Source organism: Oenanthe melanoleuca, chromosome 2, assembly GCF_029582105.1.
Source record: "Oenanthe melanoleuca isolate GR-GAL-2019-014 chromosome 2, OMel1.0, whole genome shotgun sequence".
NCBI lineage: Eukaryota > Metazoa > Chordata > Aves > Passeriformes > Muscicapidae > Oenanthe > Oenanthe melanoleuca.
In genome coordinates this window covers 33,173,425-33,186,564 of record NC_079335.1, presented here as the reverse complement: position 1 = coordinate 33,186,564, position 13,140 = coordinate 33,173,425, and the positions used below count along the sequence as shown (strand labels likewise).

Below are 13,140 nucleotides of genomic sequence, written 5' to 3'. Positions count from 1 at the left end.
ATATTTCATCTGGATTGTTCATTTATTTGTCCTCTCAAAATGAGGATAAATCGATTCCATTAGACAATGGGAAAACTCCTTGGTTGAAAAATTGTATTTTGGACACTCTGCAGTAGCTCACATACCTGTATGGCTTTTCAACTTACATCAAATACTCTAAAATTCCTAGAAGTAGTTATTGTATTTATTCTAGTAGTTACTGCATAAACTGCATGCATAAACTGATCACTAGCTGGGGCCAGAAGGAGATTTTCTGTTCATGGCACATGGTTACATTTTTGTTGTTTTGCATCTTTTTATCCTCTTACTGGCTGCTACTTTCTAGATATGCCAGTTTCCCTGACCTTATAATCTTACATCCTCCATGATCCCACATTCCTGAAACCAGACTTTGCAAGTAATGCAAACCAGTCAGCAAGGTTTTGTAGTTATTTAGATATTTGGGGTAGTTTCTACCTGTATAGGGAAATAATTAAGTTGGTATTTTAGTTGGTAAATAAGGTAGACACGAGTGCATGAAACCTGATACATTGGTTTGTGTGAAAGAACATCCTCAATCCTGAATTACGTGCTCCAGCAGAAAGTAGCAGGGAATGATGGTGGAGCAAGGGGGAAAGTAAGACCACAAACATTTTTCCCCAGTTTTTCTAGCTTCTCAAAGTCACCAGTTTAGGTGTCCAGGTCAGTGTGCTCCATTCTCTTTATATTGAACTCTGGTGGCAGCCCCACTATCCTGTGGCAACAAGTTCCAGGGTGTCACTCAGTGAGCTGGGGACAAAGGCTACTTTTTCTTTCCTTCTAAACCTAGAGCTTGGTTATGCCACCTGCATCCCATACTTCCCATTCTGTGAAGAATAATGAATAGTCACTCTATCAAATTTAATGGATTTCTCCCATGTCTCCTTTCAATTACTGCTTTTCATTGCAAGAGAGTTATATCTATTTGTTCTCACCCCATTCAACAGATTGCCTCCCATTCAGTGGCACAGACTGCCTGGCCTCAGGCAAGCCATCCTGCTGCTGGGGGACTATCCATCATCCAGGAGGGCAGGATCCAAACTGCTTCCTTTAGCTGTGGGGACGGTGTCTGGGAGAAAAGCACTGAATCATTGTGTCTCACCCTTCCTCTCCCCAGGCCAAAGCAACTCGTTCAGGCTCCTTGCTCCCTTCTGACAAGTGCTTGTAGGAACTTGCTTTGGTATATCATGCTCTTGACACTTTCTACTGCTTGGTGTTTCCAGCCTGCTTGTTGTCTAGTTTGTGCTGGTAGAACAAAAGGCTTTAGTTAGTCTCCAAACTGCCTCTCCACTTTATATACAGGTTACATGTTACCTGCAAAGATTAAGCAAAATCCTAGCTAAAATTAATTTTTATTTGTGTGGACTCCTGGGGTCTAAATACCTTGCTCTGCTAGGCTATTGTGAGAGCACTCAGCTGTGCTTCTTCTTTTCTTCTGGTGGTGTTGATTTCTTGGCAAGCTTCTTGCAAAGAGTTTTTTCTCCAATGACCTCAAGAGATCCTTGCTGGCTTGTTTTGTGTTTCTTATTGCACTCACTGACTGCATGTGTTAAAGTTCAATCTGCAGACTGAGAAATGAGACAAATTGAAGATAAACTGCTAATTTGGGCTTGGGTGACTGAAGATTCCAACTGATTTCTCTATCAAAAATATGAGCTAAAAGATAGGAGAAGTTCAGTTCTCACAGAAATATTTGGTGTTCCCTATGAAAACAGAACAAGAACAATAAAATCCCTCCTGCCAAGGTTTGTGTAATTTGAACATTTAACCCTTAGGTTTTCTTCCTTGGTGGTCAAGCACCATTTGAATCTCTTTCGTTCTGACCTTGGGTGACAGCCATCTGACCTTGGATTTTGTTTTTAAAAATGTAGTTGCTGTATCGTGTTACTGTAACGCCTACCTCCAACAAAGAAGGGAAACCAGGTCAAAAGCTGCTTGCTGGCTTAACAAACTGAGATGGAAGGTTATACCTACAAACCAAGGATTAAGATAGCCTGTCAACCACATGTGAGAAGTTTTGCTTAAAAGAACAGTAGCTGAAGCAGACCCTTAAATTACATGATGTCTCTTTGCTGGTAAAGTGCCTGCTAAAGATTGAAATGCTGCCTCTATAAATTAAAACAAAACAAAACAAAACAAAGCCAAAGTCAAGAAAATGACCCAAAGTTTGTTTAGAAGAATTTTCCACTGGCACATATAAAGAAGGGAGTGGTTATGGCAGGAAATACTCCAGCTCAGGGAGAGCTCTGCCCTCAAGTGTGGGCGTCTATTGGTCTCATTTCCTCGCTTATCAGCATGGCAAGAATAAAATCAAATGAATGCAGCAGCAAAGTCCTTAAGATTTATGAAAAACGCATCAAAGACAAAAAGAAAATGAAGAATTACATGCCATCATTATGTTACAGTCCTGCCCTCCTCAGCACAAACAGGCTCTGGAGTGGCATGGAAAGTCTTACAAAGACAGGAACAGTAATGATGTGTACACTGTTTACTTATTAAGTGATTCCTGTTAATTCTTATTAACTCCAGTTTAAAATGAAACACAAACTATATCATACTGGAAACAGTAGACTTTTTATTGTTTTTAAGCATCCATTCTCCCCTCCCATTTTCCCACTTCTCCTCTACATAAACTATGTCCTATTTCTGACATCTAAAAAAAATTCTGAAGGTTTATGCTGGCTGTTATCACTATAATGAGTGATATATTTTCTGAAAATAAATCATACTAATGCATGTACTCTAACTATCCACAGACATTATTTCTGTGAAAGAAAATGGGGCTAGAGAAGATGTACTAGATGAAAGCAGTAAACAGATTTTTGCTTGGTAATGAACATCATCTGTTAGAGAGCAGGGTTGTTAGACCTTTGGAAACGTTGTTAAATATGAAGTTCTGTTACAGGACAATCTTGTTTCATCAGACAGCTGAGCAGGAAAGCTCTGACTCAAAGGATGCTCTGATGAAAGCCTGAATTATCTGTTATGCTCGGGGCCTCTGGCACTTTACCTTCCAGTGTGAGCCAGTCTTAGGGGAGCTGTGAATCAGACCTAAGCTGTTTATAAGCTGTGAGGTAAACAAACATTAGAAGCAAAAATCTGCAGGAGGGAGGTTTACTGAAGAATGTAAAAAATGGAAATCTGAAGCACTGCTGGCTGTGCTGAGTTAAAATACTTGGGCTGGCAGGAGGACTCACAGCCAGATTTTATGACTACCTGGAAGCAGTCCCATTGCCAAGCTGGAAACATTAGGAGGAGCAGATAGAAATGGAATCTGGTCTATCTTGGAACAGGTCAGAAACCTTCACAAGCTAAGAAAAGTTGGTGATATGAAAGGCAGAAGTTGTATTTTATATTATAGAAGTTTAAAGATCATGTGAAAGGTGCTGATATACCAGGTGTGTCAGTAGGGAATGTCTGCATAGTAAAGCATCAAAAGAAAAGTTGCACTCTGATCCCCAGAGCAGCCCTCAGTGAGAGTTTGGGGGGTGAGGTGGCTGCATCTGGAATCACTGAGGCTGTCTCAGACATCTGTCAGTAACCATGGGTCTTCTTGTGGCTTGGACACAGAGTGGGATCATGCACTGGCATCAGTAACAAATCTGGACATGTCAGTGTGTAGTGTCACTGCTGGCCCAAGGCCTGCTTGGACTCCTGACTTAGAGATAAATGGCCAACATCATCACATGCATCACTGTGAGTGTGACTTTAAACAAGACGAGAAGAAATGGTACGAAATAGAAATGTAAGTAATATTCTAGTTGCACAATTAACTTCTGCAGCAGCAACAAATAATGTTTCCTAAATGAAAAAGGTTTAATAATTAACAGGCAACCACTGTTTAACTTCTTTATTCTAAAATACAGCAGTTGTGTTTCAGGAGTGAAACTTTCCCACCCCACACACCCAGATCTATAAATATCACTGTGTTTAAATCAGTTCCCTTTTAAAAGGCAGCAAAAGCAGACCCAGAGTGGTAAAATTCAACTTCACATTAATACTGACCATGGCCACTGGTTGTGGGGCTTTTTTTTTACTTTTAATTTTGCCCAGAACCCAGGCTTCCTGCTTTCCAAGAACAGTGTCTAGACCTGGAAGTCTATTTTCCCTGGAAACAAAGAATTTACTTCCTTTGTTTATTTTCACTTGAAGAAACATGACCACTTATGCAGTGTTTGCTAATCATATTTCAAAGAATAATAGAGGTGCTAATCCTGTACAGAAACTATTCATTTTTCTCAATCAGTTTTACCAGAGGTATTATTTTTAAATGTTGTTGACTTTTATTTTTTATGAAATGAAAATGTTCTTGGGGCATCTAAGTACTGTATTATTTTCACTAACTGGAGGACTCCCAATCCAAACAGAAGATTAGCCAAACACTTTTGGGATAAAACCCCATGAGAACTTTATGGAATTATTCAAACACAGTATTTTTAGGCAGTATTTCTGTGAACATAATTTCTTTTGTTTAGTAGAAACAGGAGGGAATTAAATTAGGAGGTTGTAAATAGGGGCAAACACAGATTTTTACTATGAGCAATTGAACAAATGTTTGGAAACATACTCATTTCTCTCCACATTATCCCATCTGTTAGAGACATACATATATTTAGATTAATTTTTTAGAAAGCAAATGTTAATTTAAAGTTGTACTAAATTCTTGAAGCTCTTAAAACATTCTGTACTCTCCCAATCCTTTCTTAACTGTAAAATACATTTTTGTAATAATGTTTTGCAAAAAGGCTGTATTCCATTTATTTCATTGAATGTGGCAATTCAGTTCAGTTACTAATAGAAGCTAGTGAAATTCATTTCTAAATTATTTGTTTGGGGACCCCATTTTAATAGATCCTCAAGCAAAAACATCCATTTTTTTTGGGTTGTTGGGTATTTTTATTGTTTCTTGCCTAATTTATTTGTGGTACCTTAAGTGCCAAATAAGACGCATTTTTAATTTTGAAGTTCAAATTTAAATATATGATTATAGCAAATATATTGTCAGAAAGAGTTACTGAGGCCTTTTGATTTCAGCAGTGACTGCTAATGCTACTCCTTTTCTCTCAACATTAGTACCTACATGAGCTGATGTTTACAGACAAATAAATTTTAGATTTTCTGGAGAATCTTTCTTTAAAAATACACTAGTGCTTGCAAATATGTATTCCTTCCATAGTCTATAGATCACTTGATTATCACTGTAAATTTCTCAGTAAACATATTCACATTGGTGACTGATTACAAAATCTCAGGATGAAATGTTCTCATTATGAGTATGCATTTATAGGAAGGTGCCTATTCTCAGCATTTGTTATTGTTAAGTATTTTGAATTTTTTTGTTAGTTTAACTGAGGGTATCAATTCAAAATTTTAATAATCTGATATCTTCTAGTGCTAGAACAGATCTGTTAGGGAGTTCCAAGTGGTGTCTGTGTATTAAGTTCATCACACATGTGCTGGACAAATAAAAGTGAGCAACAGAGCAATCTGATTTGCCCAAGTTAGAATATTTTACAAGAATGACAAGTGCTACAGGAGCAACTTGCCAGACTTGGAGCCCATGAACAACCTGAAAATAATGGGCTGCCTGGCACTGTCTGCTGATCATGGATCAACAAATGCACTCAACACAAGGTGGACCCATGACTGAGAGGAGCCATGGAAGACATGGCACACATCTTCAAACCCCCAGGGCAAAGAGGAATCAAGGAAATGTAGATATCAGTGTTACTTTACAGCAGTACCTGTCAATACAGAGCAAACTGTTCCCCAGAATGGGAGAATAGAAACAGTGACAGACCATGCCATAATGACTTTCAAGGACTTATAACAGCTGAACATTTAACTGATATCTCCAGCAACTTCAAGAAAAAATGTTGTGATAAAAAATTATCAGTGATCAGGAAGAGGTCTGTCTACATGAAAAAGTTTTTAGAAGTCAGCAATATTGTCCCTAAGATTTACATCTGCAGTTGCAGGTTGGTTGGTTGGTTGGTAATATTTATATATCAAAAAAAAGAAAAAGGTAGATAGATTTGAGGGCAGTGTCAGACTTTGTGCAACCAGTGCCATTCTGATGTATTTGTGAAAGACCCAACAAACAGGGGTACCCAGAGAGCATATACAAGCTGCAGGGTTTTGTAATTCCTTTTTGTCTCTTCCTTAGTGCTCTTTCTCTGACATTGTGGACCCTGTTTCACATTTATCCATCAGCCAGTGACGCTGGATATTTCACAGAAGGTTCCTGTTCCTTGAGCTGTCTGGGAGGAAAATTCTGCTCCCTCTCTGTCTGCTGCATTTCTCACCCAGAAAATTCAAAATGCATTTGGAAAGTGTCTGTGAAAGGTTTTAACTGCCCTGCTAAACCCTTGAGTGGTGCTTTTTAAGACTATCCATTATGTGGAGGAGGCTGCTCACAATAGCCTGGGAACATAAGACCTGATCCTGCTTCAGCAGCTGGCTCTCCTTCCTGGCACAGCAGCAGGCTGTCACCAGGCTGCTGGCTGAGCACAGCTCTCAGCCACCTCATCCCTCTGGGGCTGGGCACTCAGGACCCCTCTGAAACAAAAACAGGGTTTTACTGGGAAATGCTGATTAATCAAAAATGAGCGCTTTCATGGGAAAACGTCCTGTCTGACAAACTTCCAAGGAAACAGAGAAAAATATGCACTGAAAGTATCGTTCTTTTCTGTCTGATAAGTGGTAGGTGACAAAATTGCTAGGACTTGCTTCTTCAAGGGTCTCCCTCTGCTAGGACTGCTGGCTAGCCAGTGACACAGAGGGCTGTGCTCCTGGGATAAATCTTATTAATATTATGACAGTATTCATTCTAAAAATCAGACTTCAGCCATGGGAAGCTACAAAAACTTTGGCTTTTCAACATGAAATAAAAGATCTTTCAACAGAAAAGGAATTCTAGTTTATGCTTGTCTTTGCTCAGTAGGGAGCTAACCTCTTCATACTTCTTAATCTTTATCAAAGTCCTGTGATATTGTTGCACCACTTCTCTTTTCCCTTGAGACTAATGATGAAGTGGGTTAATCAAAACTTGCTGTGTGTATTAAAGGCATACTTCTCAAATTCTACCCAACTTCTCAAATAATGCTCTCCAGTTAAAATGTGGACTCCACTAATTTATTGAAGTTGACTATCAGTTACCTACATTATCCTTTCAGCTGATTTTTGTCCTCAGAGTATGTAGTTAAGGGTTATACATGTGGTATCTGATATAAAAATCAACTGCTTCCACCATTCTGGGATCACATACAACCATGTAAAGAAAAATGAAATCTAAGTGAAGGACTGGTCAAAGGTATGACTCTAAGTTATACAGTATTTTGATGTTGCTCATTTTAAGGAAAGACAACTACACATACATATTTTGGCAGAAAAATGTACCTTTTGTTAACACACGTTATAATTTTCAGTACCTAAACAGTAAATTAATATTGAATTGCATTTTCATTGTAAACTGAAAAAAGAAGAAAACAAATCAAATTAATCTAATCACCCAACAGTATTTTTTTCACTTTCTCTCTATGTTTAATTTTCAAATGTGATGCTGCTATTCATGTATCATGGACTGCAGTGTACTATAAACGGGGGGAAAATAAAATCCCAAAGGACTTAATGAAAATGACAAAGCCTAGATTTCTTCTTTTTAGAGAAGGAAACTGCACATAGGTGGGTGAAACCATCATGGGACATGGATTTTGCTTGGTTTCTTTTCACCTTGTAGTTGTCATGTATTCTAGACATAAAAACAAGACTGATGGAGAACTTTTGTAGCATGTTTCTCTGTAGAAAAAAATTTACTTGGCACGTTTTTTGCCACACATTTTCTCCCAAGGTGATATCTCTGGGAAAATATTCTTGTTTCTTATAGGGTATCTTTCAAAAATACATTGGCTGTGGATAGAACACTGCTCTTTAATATTTCTTTTGATGTTTGTGCAAACTCCTAAGGCATCATTCTTTGTTTTAAATAGGACTCTGTGCCATACTTCTTGGTATTAGTATCAACAGCAGTGTTAACTCAGTTTTGTTGTCACAGTTCATTTTATGTTTGTAATGCACTGTGCTTTGCAGTCACATTGAAAAAAACACCTCAAGAGTATTTAGTGTAGAACTAACTGTAACACTGGTGATGTTCTTTTACTGACTACTAAATTTCTTTATCCCACTGGAAAATACCTTTCTTTGGCTTTCATTTAAAGGTAATTTCTCTACTGGAACTATCAGGACAATATGCCTTAATATTAAGTAAGCAGTAATTTTTTGATCGCTGACTTCCTTTATTTTTCTTGTCTATATGGAATGTATAATTCAGATAAGCCTTTTTAAAGGTTTGTTTGGGAAATAGATTTTGGCAAATCCCAAATATTAACATGGAACTCCTAATGGTCTTTGAGTCTGAAAGAAAGCTTGGAAAGCAAGTGGTTAAAATATTTTTGGGGGGTGATACATGACCCAATGAATCTTGGAAGGCACTGAAGTGCTGTTTGTTGATATTTGTCAGGTACCACGTGGAATTTGTGATTTAACTGTTTGTTGCCTGTTTCTGTGTTGTCTCCCTCTGATGTCTGTCATGCTGCACAGCTTTTCAGACCTGTTCTTTTCCTCCAGCACTCCCAGCTATAACTATGCTCCAAACATGGACAAGCACTGGATTATGCAGTACACGGGGCCCATGCTGCCAATCCACATGGAGTTCACCAACGTCTTGCAGCGCAAAAGGCTCCAGACCCTGATGTCAGTCGATGACTCCATGGAAAGAGTGAGTGCAAGATCTTATTAGTCAGTAACAAAAATTAAATTAATTAATTCTTTACCTTCACCAGCCACATTCTGGGGAAAGTCATTGTACCGTGAGGAATTATTCTGCTTTTTTTCTGTGGAATTGAATTCTGGTTCTCTGCAACATGAGGCCAAGCTCCTGGCTTTCTTCTTTCAATTTCTGGGTCAAAAAAATAGTGTGCTTTTCTAAAGGAAAAAGTCACTGGGCCTAGTATAAAGCCTGGTATTCACAGAAGATGCATCACCTGTGTGTACACATGGATAGACACAGGTGCACACATGACAACTTCTATTCATTTCACACACTCCCTTCACAGTTTGTCTTTCAGTTGAAATCTGGGAACTGGCAAATCACAGCAACTCAGGTGTCAGTCTACAAGTGTTTGCAGAAGTTAGGCAATGCAGTGCACTGCTAATTATAGGTAACATGATACATGAACTATTAGGTTTACTTTGTATGACTTTTTGTTCCAAAATCAAGCACCATGACCAAAGATCTTCCCCTAGAGAGATTTCTTTAAACTTTAATAAAAATTTACAGCTTTTTCCCAAGCCCACAACTGTAAAGAATGAGAAAGTTGTAGAGTAGCTCTGTAAATCAAATCTGAGTACCTTTTCCCCTAAAGCTGTAGCAGACTTTTTTCACAAGCTGTCTTTGAGTACACAATGAATTTTGGACATACTAAGGCAACTACCCCATCGTTACCATATTTTTTCTATTCTAATTCTCTGGAGCTGTTTAATTGTCCCCTCTGTCAAGTGTGAAATTGAACTGGTATGTTGATTTTTTCACAGCATGGTGAAGGCAGGATGTACAAATGCCAGTTCCCAGAATCTGTGTCAACAATGTCACTGTTGCCATGTTTGGTCCTATATATTTAAGGGTTATAAATTATGGTTGCACATGATTCTGCACAAAACATGTTTTGCTGCACTTAACTCGGAGTTCTTTCTGTGCTGGGTTGCAGTTACACCAAATGCTTGCAGAGATGGGAGAACTGGAGAATACCTACATTATTTACACTGCTGACCACGGATACCACATTGGGCAGTTCGGACTGGTCAAGGGGAAGTCAATGCCATATGACTTTGACATTCGAGTTCCGTTCTTTATTCGTGGTCCAAGTGTGGAGCCGGGATCAGTGTACGTTCGCTTATGTCTCTAGCACAGCTGTTGAGCCTAATGTAAAATGTTTCTGAGAGCATGCAATTATCACTCTGTCTAGTTTCATTTCATAAAGGATGCCCTATTATTGCAGAGCAATGAGCCTCATAAAGAGGCACGTTTTTTCACTTTGCATATTTGCATTATTATAATGCAGATAAGAAAACTGTGTAATGCACCGTCCTGTAGGGTTAGACTTGGCTTTTGCTTTTAAAAACCATGTGCTCATCTTTTCTGCTCACTCTGTCATTTAGCATCATGCCCTCATTGTCAGTGAGATAAGAGCAGTGTTGCTGCTGCACCTCCTTGTTTTATTGTGCTTAACTTTTTTCTTTGTGATGTCAGTCTGCAGTACTGGCCTATCGTTCTGAGTTGCAGACTTCAAAGGGGGTTTTCTAAACTTAGCATTTCTGTAGTGCTTTACATCTTCAAAGCCCTGATAAGCATTAATTATCATTCTATTTCCAAGAGAATGTGAAGGCTTACACATTGAACACATGGCAACTATGACCTTTCCTGTTGATTTGCAGAGTGCCTCAGATAGTTCTGAATATTGATCTTGCTCCAACAATTCTGGATATAGCAGGCCTTGACACACCTCCAGATATGGATGGCAAATCTGTCCTAAAGCTTCTGGACTTGGAGAGACCAGGAAACAGGTGGGTCCCAAAATCCATTTTCAGCCAGTTCAGAAGCAAACACCTGAGTAAATCAACAGCTGAGTGGAAAAACAGATTCTGGGAAAATGAGCTGTGTCATGGCAACAACCACAGCTTTCCCATTTCAAGGGTCTCTTAAGTAGTAGATCTATAAAATTGCACGTTTATATAAGTGGAGAGTTGTTTTTTGCAAAAATACTTTGTTAGCACTTTCAGTGGTACACTTCAGTGCCAGCAGTAAATGTTATTGTTTTACTTTCAGGTTTCGGACAAACAAGAAGAACAAAATTTGGCGTGACACATTTCTAGTGGAAAGAGGGTAATTATGAGGGGTGAGAGAGTTTTGGGAGAGCCTGCCTGCTGGGAACACTCCCTTTTGCATGCTTTCCTTTCTGCTTCCTCCTCTTCCTTTTTATGCTCAGAGAAGCAGTAAATTTTGCAAGCAAACTGACAGGCATGACTTTTTTCCTACTTTCCCACCACTGCCTTTGCAATCTACTGTGCTCCCAAGTCCCTTTCTCTGGAGAAATTTGAAAGCATGCTTTTCTGGTGATTCTCCTAGCCTCTTTCCCTAACATTGTGCTTTGTGCCTAGCTTTGTCATTATCTGAATAATTTTCTTCCCAAATCTCTGTTTCAAATCCAACTGTGTAGAATCCTCTTCTCATCTGATTTAGTATTTTCCATCACATATTAGAAGCATTCTTCATTTTTGTTCAAGCTAAAACTTAGGTGTAATTGAGATTCATGACTTTAACTGCTACTCTCTTTGCTGATAACTCCTTATACCCTCTTACCTTGCCAGTTGTTGCTGTGAAAATTTTACAGCAATTTCCTTTTGGCACTTTATGACTTTAAAGATTATGAAAACCTTGTCTGATGCATTAAAAAACAGTGCATAAAAGACACATCATAATATGTAAGATACAGCCAAGCTTGTGCTGAGTATGAAAGTGCTCTTGTGTCTTCAGCTGTTTTCCAGCCAAGAAAGTATTGCTTCAAAGAGTTTTGCTTTGTGAAAGAACCTACATTTATGTGTGAATGGTGCTGAACTGTACCAGTTAGACATATTTTAGCAGCACTTATTTATCTTCTGGCAATTTTCAGCCAGTCATCTGAGCCTTTTTTTTAGTATGTGACCTACATCAAAAGTCAGTTACAGAAATGTGGGGATTTTTTTCCCCTAAGAAGACATTAAACCTTCAAGTAGCTTCGTTGTTCAAGTTACTTTTATCCTTGGGGCTTACAACAGTGTATCTAAAACATTCCACTTTATTTTTTTAATAAGCAAATTTCTACGCAAGAAGGAGGAACCCAACAAAAACACTCAGCAGTCTAATCAACTACCAAAGTATGAGAGAGTAAAAGAGTTATGCCAACAAGCAAGATACCAGACAGCCTGTGAGCAACCAGGACAGGTAAGCCACAAGTAACTGCAGATTTCTAGGTGTCACAGGGAAATATGCATTTTACACTCTGGGTCAAAAGAATTTGAAGAATATGGCTTTTGGAAGGTAGCTAAAAGATCACGGTTCTTAATATCTTCAGAGCAAAAGAAAACCAGACAAATTTCTCTAAGCAGTGGTCCAATTTAAGGTATTGAAGACCTGGTCCTTCATTTGCTGTCTTAGTACAGAGCTTATTGTAAAACTCCTGTGCTCAAACATAATGTGAAATGATTGCTTTTTCTTTGATCATGTGTATTGATAAATATGCAGTATAGTTCAGAGATAATTGCTAATAAGGGAGAGAATCTTTTTGAGCAGTGTAAGCTTGTACTCTCTGGGCTAGTTCAGAATTACCAAAGCAAGCTGGTTTGTCTAAGGTTATACATGATTTTATTTGCTGGGATGAACAACTGAGCAGCACACTTAGTAATCATCATCCCGTATTGAAACATTTTAAATAGAAGGGTCCCCTTGCCAGAAACTCTCCTTATTTCAGGTCACTGTAAGGATTCAGGCAGTGATACCCATACACAAGCATTACTTTTTTTCTTGCTGCCTTAATGATTTCAGTATAATGCCTGACTCTGATACAAAGTTCTGTTTGCCTGCTCATAAAACCAGAAATTACTGCCCCCCTGACTACTGTGCTTGCACCTGCATCTCTGCAGTGCTCTCACAGGAAGAGAGCTAAATTAAAGAAAGTGATTCTGACTCCAGATCCTCTTCAATCCATCCTGAATTAATGCTATACCCATGGTGACATATGAATATGGATTTAGTGGGGAGATGTGTAAGTGGGCTGTATGCCTGCTCATTGGCACCATCTCCAAGCATTCTGGGGCACTCTTCCCTTCCCCTTCCCCTTCCCCTTCCCCTTCCCCTTCCCCTTCCCCTTCCCCTTCCCCTTCCCCTTCCCCTTCCCCTTCCCCTTCCCCTTCCCCTTCCCCTTCCCCTTCCCCTGTGGAGTGCAGGCTGCAGTGATTCCACACACCAGGCTGGATTCATGCCTTGGCTGTCACATCCTTGGTGGATCCTCTCACATCTCACACTCTCCT

The 13,140-nt window shown here is 39.0% G+C and overlaps 1 protein-coding gene across 9 annotated transcripts in view; it reads left to right on the top strand.

Moving 5' to 3' along the window:
* SULF1 (sulfatase 1) overlaps positions 1 to 13,140 on the top strand; it is a 122,535-nt gene that overhangs the window by 80,226 nt on the left and 29,169 nt on the right. For 8 of the 9 annotated variants that reach the window (XM_056483924.1, XM_056483921.1, XM_056483925.1 and 5 more), the window contains 5 exons: positions 8,644 to 8,794; positions 9,783 to 9,958; positions 10,510 to 10,638; positions 10,901 to 10,957; positions 11,926 to 12,055. In XM_056483924.1, the coding sequence (XP_056339899.1) occupies positions 8,644 to 8,794; positions 9,783 to 9,958; positions 10,510 to 10,638; positions 10,901 to 10,957; positions 11,926 to 12,055 (643 nt within the window). Of the gene's footprint in view, positions 1 to 8,643; positions 8,795 to 9,782; positions 9,959 to 10,509; positions 10,639 to 10,900; positions 10,962 to 11,925; positions 12,056 to 13,140 lie in introns of those variants that run through there. The other variant, XM_056483926.1, reaches the window with a different exon arrangement.